Raw genomic sequence first — 14,460 nt, 5'->3', positions numbered from 1 at the left:
TTTTTTTTTTTTTTAATATGATTTTGAGTTTTGTTCTACATATCCCACTCTATCCAGAATCTCCTATACCAATTCCTCTCTGAGTGGTTGACAGTGGTAGCTGGGCACCATCTAGTTCTGGTCTCATAGTCATATAGGCTGAGGATCATGTGGTATACCAGTTGCTTGGACTAATTGCTTGTGTGCGTCTTTGGTTTTCTTCATTCTTCTTTGCTCTGCACGAGGAGAGACCTATGGTTGCATCTAGATGACTGCTTGCAAGCTTTTAAGATCCCAGTCACTACTTACCAAAGTAGGATGTGGAACATTGTTTTTGTGTAGTATGTTATGCCAGTTGAGCTTGATGTCCCATGAGACCGTGGTCCCGAGCCCATAGGTCCAACTACTCACTCCCTGCAGATAGCGGGCTGTAAGAAGTCACCACAACCTTGTCCCTTGTCACCTCTACTGTGTACCTGGACATTCTTACAAAACATACAAATACCCTTGTAGAAACATTGTCTGACAACCCTATACGTGGTCATGGGCACAATCCCCCTGGCCTAGACATACCTGATTGTTCAGCTTGTCCACCGTAGATCAATGTTTGCCGTCACTGACAACACAGTACTGTATGTGCAAAAGGGTTCATCTTTGTTGTCTGTATCTCCCATGTACCTCTCTATGTCTTCCTCTTTGGTTCCACTGTGTTGATCACTGACATTTAGTGTATTGGCCTTCCATTCACCCAAATCAATACTTATCTCTACCTACTTAGCAGCGCTCCCTCCCCTCCCCTGTTACCCCTGGTAACCAACAAAGAAAGTTTCCTCCCATATACAAACCTTTCCTTGACTTTTCACAATAGCAGACTAATATAGTATTTGCCCTTCTGTAATTGGCTTATTTCACTCAGCATAATGTCCGCCAAGTTCATCCACGTTGCACTGTTTTGCAGATTTAACATTATTCTTTAGGGTTGCATAGTATTCTATTGTATGTATGTACCATAGTTTAGTTATCCATTGGTGGTAGTTAAGGTTGTTGCCAACTTGGCTGGGCCTGGTTGAGTGACTGTATTTATTCCCCATGGTGAGATTGAATGTATTTATTCCCCGTGGTGAGATTGGCAGTCAGTTCCATGATGGAATCTACTGGAGCAGCTGAGTAGCTGTTTTAGGGTTCTGGTTGCTTCCAATATGTAAGAAGCAACTTTGAGGAAGATCTCCAGATTTTTGGCATGCTTGAACCTTGCATGTAGCCTGTCATGCCATGCCAATCTTGGGACTTCTGCTGGACTTGAATTAGTGGCCTGGCGTGTTGTTTGGTAACATCAGGGTAATGCCTTTACACTTGTCAATCTTGGGTTTGTCAGCCTCAGCAGCCAGCAGCTGTCTGAATAAAGAAGAGCCTATAGCTTCAGTGGTCTGGGAGCAGGAGGCAGAGCTGAAGCCCAAGTTTTTGAGGGGCTTTCACCAAGCCCCTAGAGCCTGGCACTTTGAACTTGGACTTATAGCCTCCAAACTGTAAGAGAATAACTCCTGTTTGTTAAAGCAATGCCATTTGTGGTACATTCCTGTCAGAGTGGCACTGGGTAACCAAAATACCCTTCTTCTTTTGTTAGGCACCTAGGTTGTTTCCACCTTTTTGCTGTTGTAATTAGTGCTGCGACAAACGTGAGTGTACATATCTGTTCTTGTCCTGGCTCTCAATTTCTTTTGGATATATACTTAGTAATGGGATTGCTGGATCAAATGATATTTCTAATTCCAACTTTTTAAGGATTTGCCATACTGCTTTCCACAGTAGTTGTGTCATTTTACAGTCCCGCCAGCACTGTATGAGAGTCCCGATTTCTCCACATCCTCTCCAACATTTGTTATTTTCTGTGTGTTGAACTTTGCTATTAGTGCTAGGGCCATATAATATCTCATTGTTGTTTTGATTTGCATCTCTCTTTGACGGCATATAACAACAGTTTTTTTCTGAGGAACTTTATAGTTTTAGGTTTCACATTCAAGTCTTGGATTCATCAGGAATTAGTTTTTGTGCATGGTGTTAGGTACAAATCTTGTTTCATTTTTCTCCAAATGGATATCTAGTTTTGCCAGCACATTTGTTAAACAGCCAATCTCTTCCCCGTTTAATGAATTTCAGCCCTTTGTCAAAAATCAGCTGACTATAGGTTGATGGATCTACTTCTGGGTTTTCAGCTCTATTCCACTGGTCTATATGTCTGTTGTTTTACAAATACCAAAGTGTTTTGACTACCATGGCTGTGTAGTAGGTTTTGAGATCCGGGAGTTTGAGACCTACTTTGTTGTTGTTCTTCAATAAAAACTAGAAAAACCAAACTCACTGTCATCGAGTTGGATCTGACTCATAGCGACCCCTCCTTAGGTTTCTGAAAGCGGTATAATGATGGAAGTAGATTGCCCAACCTTCTGAGGAGTGGCTGGTGGGTTTAAACCACCAGCCTTCTGGTTAGCAGTCAAATGCCTTAGGCACTATGCCATCCAAGGTCTCTTTCCTTTCCATATAAAGTTAGTGATTGGTGTTTCGATATCCTTAAATAATGTTGATGGGATCTGGGTTGAGATTGCATTGAATGTATAGATAGCTTTGGGTAGAATTGACATTTTCATAATGTTCAATCTTCCTATCCACAAGCATGGGATGTTAATCCATTTATGTAGATCTCTTCTGGTTCCTTGAAGTAGTCTTTTATAGTTTTGTTTGTACAGGTCTTTTGTGTCCCTGGTAAGATTTAATCCCAAGTATTTTATTTTTTTGGTAGCTATTGTAAATGGTATTGATTTCCTTATTTCTTTTTCAGCAATCTCTGTGCTGGTGTAGAGGAATCCAACTGATTTTTGTATGTTGATCTTGTATCCTGCCACGATGCTAAATCTCTTAATTAGGTCCAGTAGTTTCTTTGCTGGATCTCTTGGGTTTTCTAGGTATAGAATCATATCATCAGTAAATAAGGGATAGTTAGACTTCTTCCTTACCAATTTGGATGCCTTTGACTTATTGGCCTAGCTAGGACTTCCAGTACAATGTTGAATAGGAGTGGTAATAGAGGGAGGCATCCTTGTCTGGTTCCTGTTTTCAAGGGGAATGGTTTCAGTCTTTCTATGGAGATTAGTGTTGGCTATTGGTTTTGCATATATGCCCTTTATTATGTTGAGGAATGTCCCTTCTATTCTTATTTTGCTGAGGGTTTTTATCAGTAATGGGTGTTGGATTTTATGAAATGCTTTTTCTGTATCAATTGATATGATCATGTGATTCTCCTTTGTTTTATTTATGTGGTGGATGATGTTGATTGTTTTTCTAATGTTGAACCATCCTTGCATACCTGGTATGAATCCCACTTAGTCATAGTATGTTATTTTTTGGATATGTTGTTGGGAGTATATTGGCTAGGATTTTGTTGAAGATTTTTGCATCTTTATTCATGAGGTCTATAGGTGTCCTTTTGATTGATGTCTTTGTCTGGTTTTAGTATCAAGGTTATGCTACCTTCTTAAAATAAATTTGGGATGATTCCATCCTTTTCTGTGTTCTGGAGTAGTTTGAGTAGGATTGGTGTAAGTTCTTGTCTGAATGTTTGGTAGAATTCTCTGGCGAAACCGTTTGGGCCAGGGTTTTGTTGTTGTTGGTCATTTTTTCATGACCTGTTTAATTTCTTTTTTTGTTACGGGTCTGTTCAACTTTTCTACCTCAGTCTGTGTTAGTTTAGGTAAGAGGTGTGTTTCTAGATTTCTGTCCATTTCCTCTAGATTTTTAAATTTGTTGGAGTACAGATCTTTGTAGTATCCTGATAGTATCTTTTTTATTTCAGTTGGTTCTGTTGTGATGTCACCCATTTTGTTTCTTATTCATGTTACATGTTACTTGTATTCTCTCCCTCTTTTAAGTTTGCCAGTGGTTTGTCAATTTTAACCTTTTCAAAAAACCAACTTCTAGTCTTGTTGATTTTTTCTATTGTCTTTCTATTTTCTGTTTCATTTACTTCTGCTTGAATCTGTGTTATTTCTTGTGACTATAGGCTCTTTTTGCTGCTCTTTTTCTTATTGTTGGAGATGTTGGTTTAAGGTGTTGATTTTTGGCTCTTTCTTCTTTTCTGATGTGTGCATTTATTTCTATAAATTGGCCTCCAATCACTGCTTTTGCTGTGTCCCAGAGATTTTGGTATGTTGTGTTTTCATTCTTACTTGATTAAGGAATTTTTTAAGTTTATTTTTTATTTCTTGTATTACCCCGTCGTTTTTAAGGAGTGTGTTATTCAGTTTCCATGTGTTTGCTCTTTTTCTGTTGATCTTCTAATTGTTGATGTCTAGTTTTTATCACCTTGTGATCTGAGAAGATGCTTTGCAGTATTTCAGTGTTTTTAAATTTATTAAGGCTTGCTTTATGGCGTAATATGGTCTATCCTGGAGAATGTTCCATGTGCACTGGAAAAGAATGTATAATGTGCTATTGTTGGCTGAAGTTGCTGTGTAGATGTCTGTAAGGTCAAGTTGGTGGGTTGTATTGTTTAGTTCTTCTGCATCTTTGTTGAGTTTCTTTCCATTTGTTGAATCTTTGATTGAAAGTGGTGCATTAAAAAGCCTCCTACTATAACTGTGGAGTCATCTGTTTGTTTTCAACTCTTTTACAGTCTGATTTATGTATTTTAGGGCTCTTTTGTTGGGTGCATAGATATTTATTATGGTTATGTCCTCTCGTTCAATGGATCCTTTAATCATTACATATTGTCCTTTCTTGTCTTTTATGGTGGTCTTAAAGTCAAGTTTATCAGAAATTAATATTGCTGCTCCTACTCTTTAAAAAAAAAAAAAAGGAGGAGCAGCAATATTATTATTATTATTTTTATTTTTATTTTTTAGGGAGCTTTGGTAGCATAGTGGCTAAGGCCCTTGACTGCTAACCAGAAGGCTGGTAGTTCAAACCCACCAGCCACTCCTCGGAAGGAAGATGGGGCAATCTATTTCCGTAATGATACTGCCTCGGAAACCCAAGGAGGGGTCGTTATGAGTCAGGTCTGACTCGACAGCACATAACAACAACAACAACAACAACTCTTTTTTAATTGCCATTTGCTTGCTATATCTTTTTTCCAGCCTTTGATTTTTAGTCTGCTTTTGTCTTTGTCTCTAAGGTGTATCTCTTACAGACAGTGTATTGATGGGTTATGTTTTTTTGTGGTGTTGCTGATTTCTTCCATATCATTTTCTGTGTGGAGCTCATTTTGTTTGTGAATTGTGTTATCACTTCCTTTGTTGCTGTTGTTTTAGTAAAAGCTGAATATTTGTGCTTGTCCTCTTTTTTATTGTGATGGAAAGGCTTATCATTTTTCTTTGAGGTTATCCTGTGGTTTATAGTTTTTTTCCCCACATTTGGAACAGGCTGTTTTACCTTGCAGTTCTCTTTACTTCTTCACCATTTAGAAGTTCTGTAAGTACACTGTTTTCTCCCTCTTGTTTTGTAGTTGTCCTTATTTGCCAATTGATGTCTCTTGTTCCCTGTTTACAATCTTGTAAGCTTATTTTACTTTGGATACTTCTATAACTGGGTTGGCTTCTGGGTTATGTCATGATGTGTGTTAATGGTCTGTTGTTTGCTGCTGTTGGTTGTTTGTCCAAAGGACTCCCTTTAGCATGTCTTGTAAGGTTCGTCCGGTTTTAACAAATTCACTTAATTCTGCTTATCTGGAAATCTCCTAATTTCACCATCATATTTGAGGGACAGTTTTGCTGGGTATATAATTCTTGATTGGGAATTTTTCTGTTTCAGGGTTTTATATATACCATCCCATTGCCTTCTCACCTGCATGGTTTCTGCTGAGAAATCAGAGCTTAGTCTTATTGGTTGCCCTTTGTAGGTAACTTTTCATAGTTCCCATGCTGCTTTCAGGGTTCATTCTTTGTGTTTGGTTTTCATGAGGTTGATTATGATGTGTCTTGTGATTTTCTTTCGGAGTCTGTCCTGTTTCAGGTTCATTGGACTTCTTAAATGTATATGTTCTCATCTTTCATCATATCAGGGAAATTCTCTTCCAGCAAATCTTCCACTGTTTTCTCTGTGGTTTTGTTTCTTCCTATTCTGGAATTCTGATTACACTTAGGTTATTCCTTTTGATGGTATCCCAGATGAATTTTAGACTTTCTTCATTTTATTTAGATATCTTTTCTGATTGATCCCTTTCCAAAGAAGTATTGAGGGATTTATCTTCAATCTCACTAATTCTGTCTTTCATTTTGGTTCAGTTCTGCTCCTTTGCCCTTTCAGTGTGTGTTATGTATTTCTGAAAATTTAGTGTTGATCTTCTGGATTTCTATCTGTAGATTTGTATCATTTCTAATTTTTCATTTATTTTGTCATTTTGTTCTTGTATTGTCTTCCAAAATTGAGGGTTTTGTCTTTGTTTTTCTTAATTTTGTCAGTGTTTTCCTTGATCTGTCTCTCAATCTGTTGAAGGTACCTAAATATAATAATTTTGAATTCCTTATTAGGGAGTTCCAATGCTGCTGCTTCCTCAGGGATGTTTTGTGGGTCTGTATCCTGGTCCCTTGTTTCTATTCCTTTTCTTGCTTCTTTGTGTGGACCATGATGGTCTCTTGTCTCCAAGACATTGTGACGTTGTTGTATTTATATTTAATTGGTGATTGTAGGAGTGATTCCCTCAAGATTTTCATTATCTTTGTTTTGTTTGGATGTATCTGAGTAAGCAGAGCACTGTGCTCCTCTATGTGCTAGTTTGCAGCACTTATGCATTCACCATATGAGAGTGAGTATGAGAGTGACTGCACAGATCTCTGTTAACTGTTTATGAAGAGCACTTAAGGGTGAGTCAGGCTCGTGTTGGCTGTTGTGTATTGTTGGCCAGTTGATGCAGAAGCAAGTGTTGGCCCTCACTCAGAAGGTGCCTCTGCAGGAGGTGTGGGTATGGTTGGGGCATATGGGCACGGTTGCTGTCTCTCACTCAGTTAGACAAAAACAATAATAGAAAAAACACCAAAAAGGTAAAAGCAAGAGAACAGAAACACACTGCATAAACACTCAGGAACAATCCTCAAAAAGTGATAGGGGAAAGAAAAGGAATGGCAAACATGAGGCAAAATATTTAAAGAAATACTTTTCCTATTTTTTCTTTTTAAAGAAAAAAATATCTGGGGGGAGGGGAATAAGAGAAAAGAGGTAGAGTAAGAGATTAGTGAAGGAAGAATTGAAAATGAAAAACAAGGGATGGACAGAACCACAAAAAGGAAAAAATTGGGAACCTGGAAACGGAAAGAGAGAAAAAGCCAGAAACTAGAACCTTTCCTGTCCTCTGCCTGTATGTCTGTGCTCTACTCCACAAGTGGAGCCTATTCTTAGGTCCCTGGAACCTGAGAGAATGCTGTTGCTTTCGGTATCAAAAATGGTGTAACAGCTTGTAAACAATCAAAATAGCTGTGCCCTCAGCACAACCAACACTCCACAACTGTTTATCTCCTTTCTGTTTCCCTTTTTAGTCATCAGCCATCAGTGTAGTTCTTCTTGCAGCCCTTGGCGAGTAGGGTCAATTTTTAGGTTAATTCTTAGGTCCTAATACCACTTGGAAATATCCAAACTGTCTGTGCCGTTAAGATTGCTGACAGTCCACAGCTCCATTTGTCTCCTTATTATTCAGTATTTTCCTTCAAGTTCTTCTACTAGTTGGGGTTTAGTCCACTTTTGTATGCTTCCTTTCAAAGCTCAGCACTCAGGACTGTCTTCTATATCTGTGTCAGTTGGTTTCTTTTTTCTTTGTTGAAGAGGTTCTGTGTAGTTTTTCTGCCTATTCTGCCATCTTACAGGAGCCACCTGGAGTGTTAATATATTTTTAAAAGGCTTGACCGTCTTACTGACTGCCTGTGAGCTATTACTTTAGACTTTTCCTTATTTGTGGCTCTTTGTTTCCTTGATCTCTTGTCACCCAGTGATTGAATTCATCCTGCTTACTCTATTTATATAAGCTTAGAAAAAATACAGTTAAGGGGAGTTTAGAAGAGAGGACTATGAGTGAAAAGTGTTAGTCTCTAATCTAGTGAGACAAATGAAAATTTGAAATATCTTTTCTAGTGATAGATATTATAGATATTGCTGTAGTGTAGCAAAACTTTAAAAGACAAAGATGAGATATTTTGATAAAGGAATGACTTGGTTGTTTAAAATTTTTAGTTAACTTTTCCCCAGCTCACTTTTCACTTTAATAATTTGAACATCTTCCATACCATTATCTATGAAAGCTAGTTCATTCTTTTTAATAGTTGCATATTATATGGGTCTGTCTTGGTTTGAACAGCTTCCTTCTTGATGGATATATAATTAATTTTTTAGTAACTTTTAGTGTCATCACTTGATCGTTATATAGTAATGTAAATGTGAAAAGGCATGATGAAGCATGTACTGAAAATTAGTTTTCTAACTGGCTTTACTACTATTTTGATAGCTTGTCATTTTTCTCTCCAGTTAAAAAGTGGAAGATTTCTAGATACTTGAGAATTCTGATTTTTCGAGTCTTACATGTAGTAGGAAAACTATACTGAGACCACCAGCTTATCTTAAATGAACTCCTTATGTCTTTTTTGTTGTTGTTGTTTTAATAGAAAATATGAGTAATATGTGAATACTTGCATACTATTGGAAAAACATTCCAACAATACAGAACTGTATACTGAAAAAATTGAGTTTCCATCTACAGTCTTCCTTTTATGGATACCTTCTGGTATATATTCTTCTAGCCTTTTTTACTCTTTGCACTTACATGTGTGAGTGTACGAATGTGTACATAGTCATATGTAAATATTTTGTTTTCTGGGATTATGTTAGATTAAGCCATATGAAATTGCTAATATTCAACCATTTTTTCCTAAAAAAAAAAAAAAAAAAAGGCAGTTTCTTTTGGTTCAACCTAATACTATAATTAACTGTTCTCTTTTTTTCAGTTAATTCTATGTCTTGAAGATCTTTCTATTTTACTATATATAGACTTATTAAATGACTGCATTCTTAAAAGGAGAAAGTGCTAGTTTTCTCCTTAGCTTCTAATACTATACTTTATTTCGTTTCTATTTTTCTTCTTGAAGGCAGCAGAAGAAGTAGGATATCCGGTAATGATCAAGGCCTCAGAAGGAGGAGGGGGGAAGGGAATCAGAAAAGTCAACAATGCAGATGACTTCCCTAACCTCTTCAGACAGGTAGGATACAAGTTTTGTTCATTTGAATTAACACATATATCAGAAATGTATGGCTCAACTCACAATAATTTGTTCAGAGAATATATGATTTTTTATTTTGCATGTAATTAATGAAGTCTTTCTCACTATCTTTCTCAAAAGTTTAAAGTTTTTTAAAGTTTTTTTCAGTTACGCTTTTTCACTCTCTTATCTTCATCCTTTTTCTTATTTGTTATCATCTTTTACTTTTTAATTTTATTTTCCTTTTATTTATTTTTTAACATTCAAAAGCAAACTCTTGCTTCATTGTCATGGGCTAAAGGGAAAACTGTATGAACTGGGTCTTCCATGATATATTAGATTAAAAAAGAAAAAAGTGATAAAAGTATTGTCTTGCTATATTCTGTTTTGAAGGACAGAAGCTGAATATTACCTCAGTCTTGTCTTTACATTTATCTCTAATAATCCTAGTTTCATATGAGGTAGATTGATGTCTCAAGTGGTCTAGATAAAGGTCTTCTGCTCTTAGAAGCAAAAGAAAAGCATGCTATATTTTTTCCCTCTTTTATGAAATGCTTTAGACGTTTGAAAATTACTTATTACTGTGGAATCAAATAGTTGAAAAATCTAGAAGAGTAAGAGGACATTTTATGTGAAAGTCCTTAAAGTTCCAGTGATAGTCTACTAGGTAACTGAAACCAGTCTTCCCACTGAGAACTACTAGAAAAACTGGGCCAGATTTAGTGTCAGGCAACTGAAAAGCTTATCAGAGCTTTCAACAGACTCACTAGACTGAGGAACAAAAATTAGATTTCAGTACTTGCTAAAGACAGGAAACCCTGGGAAGCCAACCCCACCTTAGGTTAGGATCCTGAAGGACAGTACATCAAGATGAATTGGAAATAGGCGTGCCCTCACAGAAACTAAAGTTCAGCTTCAAAATATTCAAGATGTTCTAGTGCTCCTAGATTAGCTGTCTGCAGGAATCAAATGACTATCATCTCCAACGAAAGATAGCATCCAGAACTTCAAAGTATTTCTAAAAGACACTGTGCTTAAGATAAGGAGCTCTGGTGGCATAGTGGGTAAGGCATCTGGCTGCTAACCAGAAGGTCAGTGGTTCAAACTCACCAGCTGCTCTGCATGAAGAAGATGAGACAGTCTTCTTCCATACAGATTTACAGCCTCGGAAACCCAAGGAGGGTTGCTAAGAATTGGAATCAACTTGATGGCAGTGGGTTTGGTTTTTTTGGTTTTAGGCTTAATATATTTTAAGGAAACTGTGATAGTTGGAGCTGTGTGTCATCTTGGCTGGACCCCAGTTCTGTGTGGTTGTTCCCATGATGGGATCAGATGACTGTGTTCTAAGTGACCAGTCTGCCCAAGGGGAGTTTCCCTAGGGGTGTGGCCTGCTTCCAAGATACCCAGGGACATCCTGGGAAGAGAGACATTCTTTGAGGGATTGGAATCCTGGTGTTTGGACTACAAACTTCTGTGAGGGAGCAGCCCACTGCTCGGCCTGGAGATCTTGTATTTGTCTTTTGTTGGAGTCAACAACCAGTGTACTGCCTGCCAGCCTTGAATTGCTCGCCCCCCTGCACTTGCAGAAGCTAAGGCTGCCGACAGCCCGAAGTTTCCTCCAGGGACTTTGGACTTGCCAGCTTCTATACATTTGTGAGCCATTTTCCTAAGATAAATTTCTCTCTCTCTCTCTAAATATATATATACGCTTTGCTGGTTTTTGTGTTTCTCTAGAGAACCCAATCTAACACAGAAATAAAAGACACAATTTTTAGCAGAGAACTAGAAACCATAATCAAGAATCAAATGAAAATTCTAGCACTGAAAAAAATAGAATAACTATACCTAAGTCAACAGAGAGGTTTTTAATAGCATGTTAGACACATTTGAAGAGAGAATTAGTGATTGGAAGATAGGCCAGATGAAAATCCAGATTGAAGCATGAAGAGACAAAAAGATGACAAAGAGCAAAACATGTAGCAGATTATTTATAAAGATGACCATAATAACTGCTCCCATCTGTATATGCACACCCTATACAATATGACTTTGCTGCTCCTCCCATGAAGAGATGAAGTCTCTTTTCTCATTCCTTGAATTGCAGCTGACCTTGGGACTTATTCTTACAATAAAATATGGCAGAAATGGTGTAAAAGTTCTGAAGCCTAGACCTCAACTGGTCTTATAGCTTCTGCTCTTGGACTTTTTGGAATGAGCCCTATGACTACTATGTGAAGAGCCCAGTCTAACCTGTTGGAGAGAAAAAGGCCACATGAAACAGATGATTGTCACAGCTGAGGCCTCTTAGACCTGTTGGATGATAGCCAGCATCAGTTATGAGAAATGTTTTTATTTATGAGAAATGTGAGGCCATACATACTACGTCATCCAACTCCAGTGAAAATGCCATATGGTTGTAACTGCATGAATGACTCCAGGCAAGACCAACAGAAGAACTGCCCACCTCAGTCCAGTTTGCTAATTTACAGAATTATGAGCACATAAAATGATTGCTGTCTTAAGCCACTAAAGCTTTGGTGATCTGTTAGACATCAATTAACTGTCACAGAAATTGCTATCTAGAAGTAGGATCCTGCCATAACATAAAAGCAAATATATGGCATTGGTTTTGAGACTAGCTGATAGATGGATGCTGGAAAAAATGTTAATGGAGCCTTGATGAATGGTGAACTGTTTATTAGTGGAGGCTGGAAAGGGAGTGAGGAAATTGTTATTGGAGTCTGGAAGAAAAAGCTACCCATATTTTGTAATGATGGAACAATGGGAAAAAAATATTTCCTGAGGCAACTTGGAAGATTGAACATTGTATTGAAGAAACATGTGGCTCTGATAAAGGACATCTTTACACAATATGTTGCAAGTATCTGTTGAGTGCTCTTAGCTGGATAACCTAAGGAACCATAAAAATGAGATGAGCTAAAGAAGGAAATGTTTAATTGGCAAGAAGAATTTAGAGGAAGTATGAAGGACCCAGAACTTGCTGTCTTTGAAAATACAGTTACTTTTATTTTCAATCTCTCCAGCTAGCAAAAGATTCTCAAAGTAAGAAATGATCTCAGAGTAAATGCCTAATCAAGAGTATACTTTTAAGGTCCTTGAAGACCTCAGAAGTATTGATGGCAATAACTGTTACACCCTCTCAGCTAGACAGAGGACTTCTAGTAATCTTAAAGGTGTTGTCTCACAGCAGACTGATAGGCCCAAAGTATAGAGAGGTCTGGAAAAGAACTATAGATGTGGTTTTTGGGGCATGGAGTGAACCCCAATACAATTCATAGGAAACCCACAGTTTTTAAGAAACATGTATTGATGGATGCATGTCAGGCTTGGATTAAAAGAGATTTAGACAATGACAGTTGTCAAAATGAAGGCACTCTCTTGATCTTCAGCTTTCTATGGGGAAGAAGAAGGCTGAGAAAGCTGCTCTGCCAAAAACATGGTCATTTCTAATAATAATGAAAATAATAATAATAAAAGATTTCTTAGAGAATGGAGCCAGAAACCCACAAGACAGAGCTCAGAGTAGTGGGGAGCTGTGGATTGGGGTGCCACACCCAGGGAGCAGAATCAGACCCTAATTTAAAAAAAAAAAAAAAAAAAAAAAAATTCACTGCCCATGAAAACATGCACTATCTGGATTTCAGATTTGCTATGGGCCAGTGACTTCAGTGTACCTCCCATTCCTCTCCTCTTTGAACAGGACTATATATTGCAGTTATCCTCTCCCCATCTTACCACTATATATTGGGAGTGTTGGGGGCAGATAACTTGTCTTTTTAGTTCCCAGGTCTTTGGACCAAGAAAAACCTTCATCTGTGGAGCTGCAACCAAGGAGCTGATTTGCTTCTGGACATGACTCATGAGAAAATGGACGTCAAGCCTGATGCCATGCTTGGATAAGACTTTGGGGGTCTTGGGAGGGGGTGAGTCTATTTTGCATGTGGGAGGTATGTGAATTGTGGCCAGTGGGTGGAGCATAGTAGATTGTTTTACAGATGGCCACAATAACTCCTCCATCCCTGTATATACACTTCTTTACACGTTGTGACAGCACTTTGCTGTTCCTCCCATGAAGAGATGGAGTCTCTTCCTCACTTCTTGAAATATTACCTGGCCTTGTGACTTGCTTAGACCATTAGACTGTGGCCAAGGTGACATTATGTAAGTTACAAAGCATAGAGCTCAAGAGGCTTTGCAGCTTCTGCCCTCACCCTCTTGGAAAACAACTGAAGAAATCTAGTCTAGCCTACTGGAAGATGAGCAACCACGTGCAACAGAGATAAGCTGTGACAGTTTGAAGCTTCCTAGACTCACCAGCCAACACCACAAATCACCACACATGTGAGTGAGTCCATCTTAGGGCATTCATCCTCAGTCAAGCCACCGGGTGATTGTATACATGTAAGTGACCCCAGACAACACCAGAGAGCTATCCAGATGCATACAACATCATGAGCAAATAAAATGCTTGATGTCCTTAGCCACTGAGTTTTGAGGTAACTTGTTATACAGCAAAACGGCATAAAAGATACAGAACATAAAAGATATATGTGATACAATGAAATGATCTAAATTATGTACTTGGAGGCTCAGAAGAGAAGAATGGAGAAGTAGTATGTGAAGAAATAATGGACCAGAAACAGTATTTGAAGAGATAATGACTATAATAAATTTTCCTGAACTGGCAAAAGGTACCAAACACAGATTCAAAAAGCACTGTGAACCCCAAGCAGGAAAAATACAAGAGAAGCACACCTAAGTTTATCAAAGTAAAACTACTCCTTTCCTCCATACCCCTCCAAAAAGGGGGGGGTGGGGGAGAAAATCTTAAATACAGCTGGAGAAAAAAGACTACTTTCCAAAGAGTAACAATAAGACTGACAGCTGACATCTCAGTAGAAACAGTGGAAGCCAGAAGAGATTGAGATATCTTTCAAAAACTAAAAGAAAATAGTATTGCAGAATTCTGCATCCAGTGACAATATTCTTCAAAACTAAAGATGAAAATCTTTTGAAAAGTATGAAGAACTACAATCCATTGTATGATGTAATGTAAAACAGGAAAAGCATCTAGTCTGTTCAGAGCTGGACATTTGTCTGTACTAAGTCAGTGGCTGAATTTGCCATTGTGGGGTTTGTGTGTGTATGTGTGTATATTTTTAAATATTTTGTGGTTTGCCCTTGTCACATATTGGGTGTTCATACTTCTTCATAGTCCTTAATTAATACA

The 14,460-nt window shown here is 37.9% G+C and overlaps 1 protein-coding gene across 1 annotated transcript in view; it reads left to right on the top strand.

Moving 5' to 3' along the window:
• The window catches only part of ACACA (acetyl-CoA carboxylase alpha), a 260,973-nt gene that overhangs the window by 51,091 nt on the left and 195,422 nt on the right, over positions 1 to 14,460 (top strand). The window contains exon 9 of the mRNA XM_007947891.2: positions 9,099 to 9,209. Coding sequence (XP_007946082.2) covers positions 9,099 to 9,209 — 111 coding nt within the window. The remainder of the gene's footprint in view (positions 1 to 9,098; positions 9,210 to 14,460) is intronic.

The sequence above is a fragment of the Orycteropus afer genome, unplaced genomic scaffold (assembly GCF_000298275.1).
Source record: "Orycteropus afer afer isolate SDZICR_OR568_19922 unplaced genomic scaffold, OryAfe1.0 scaffold00196, whole genome shotgun sequence".
NCBI classification, from domain to species: Eukaryota; Metazoa; Chordata; class Mammalia; order Tubulidentata; family Orycteropodidae; genus Orycteropus; species Orycteropus afer.
This window is presented reverse-complemented; position numbering and strand designations above follow the sequence as displayed.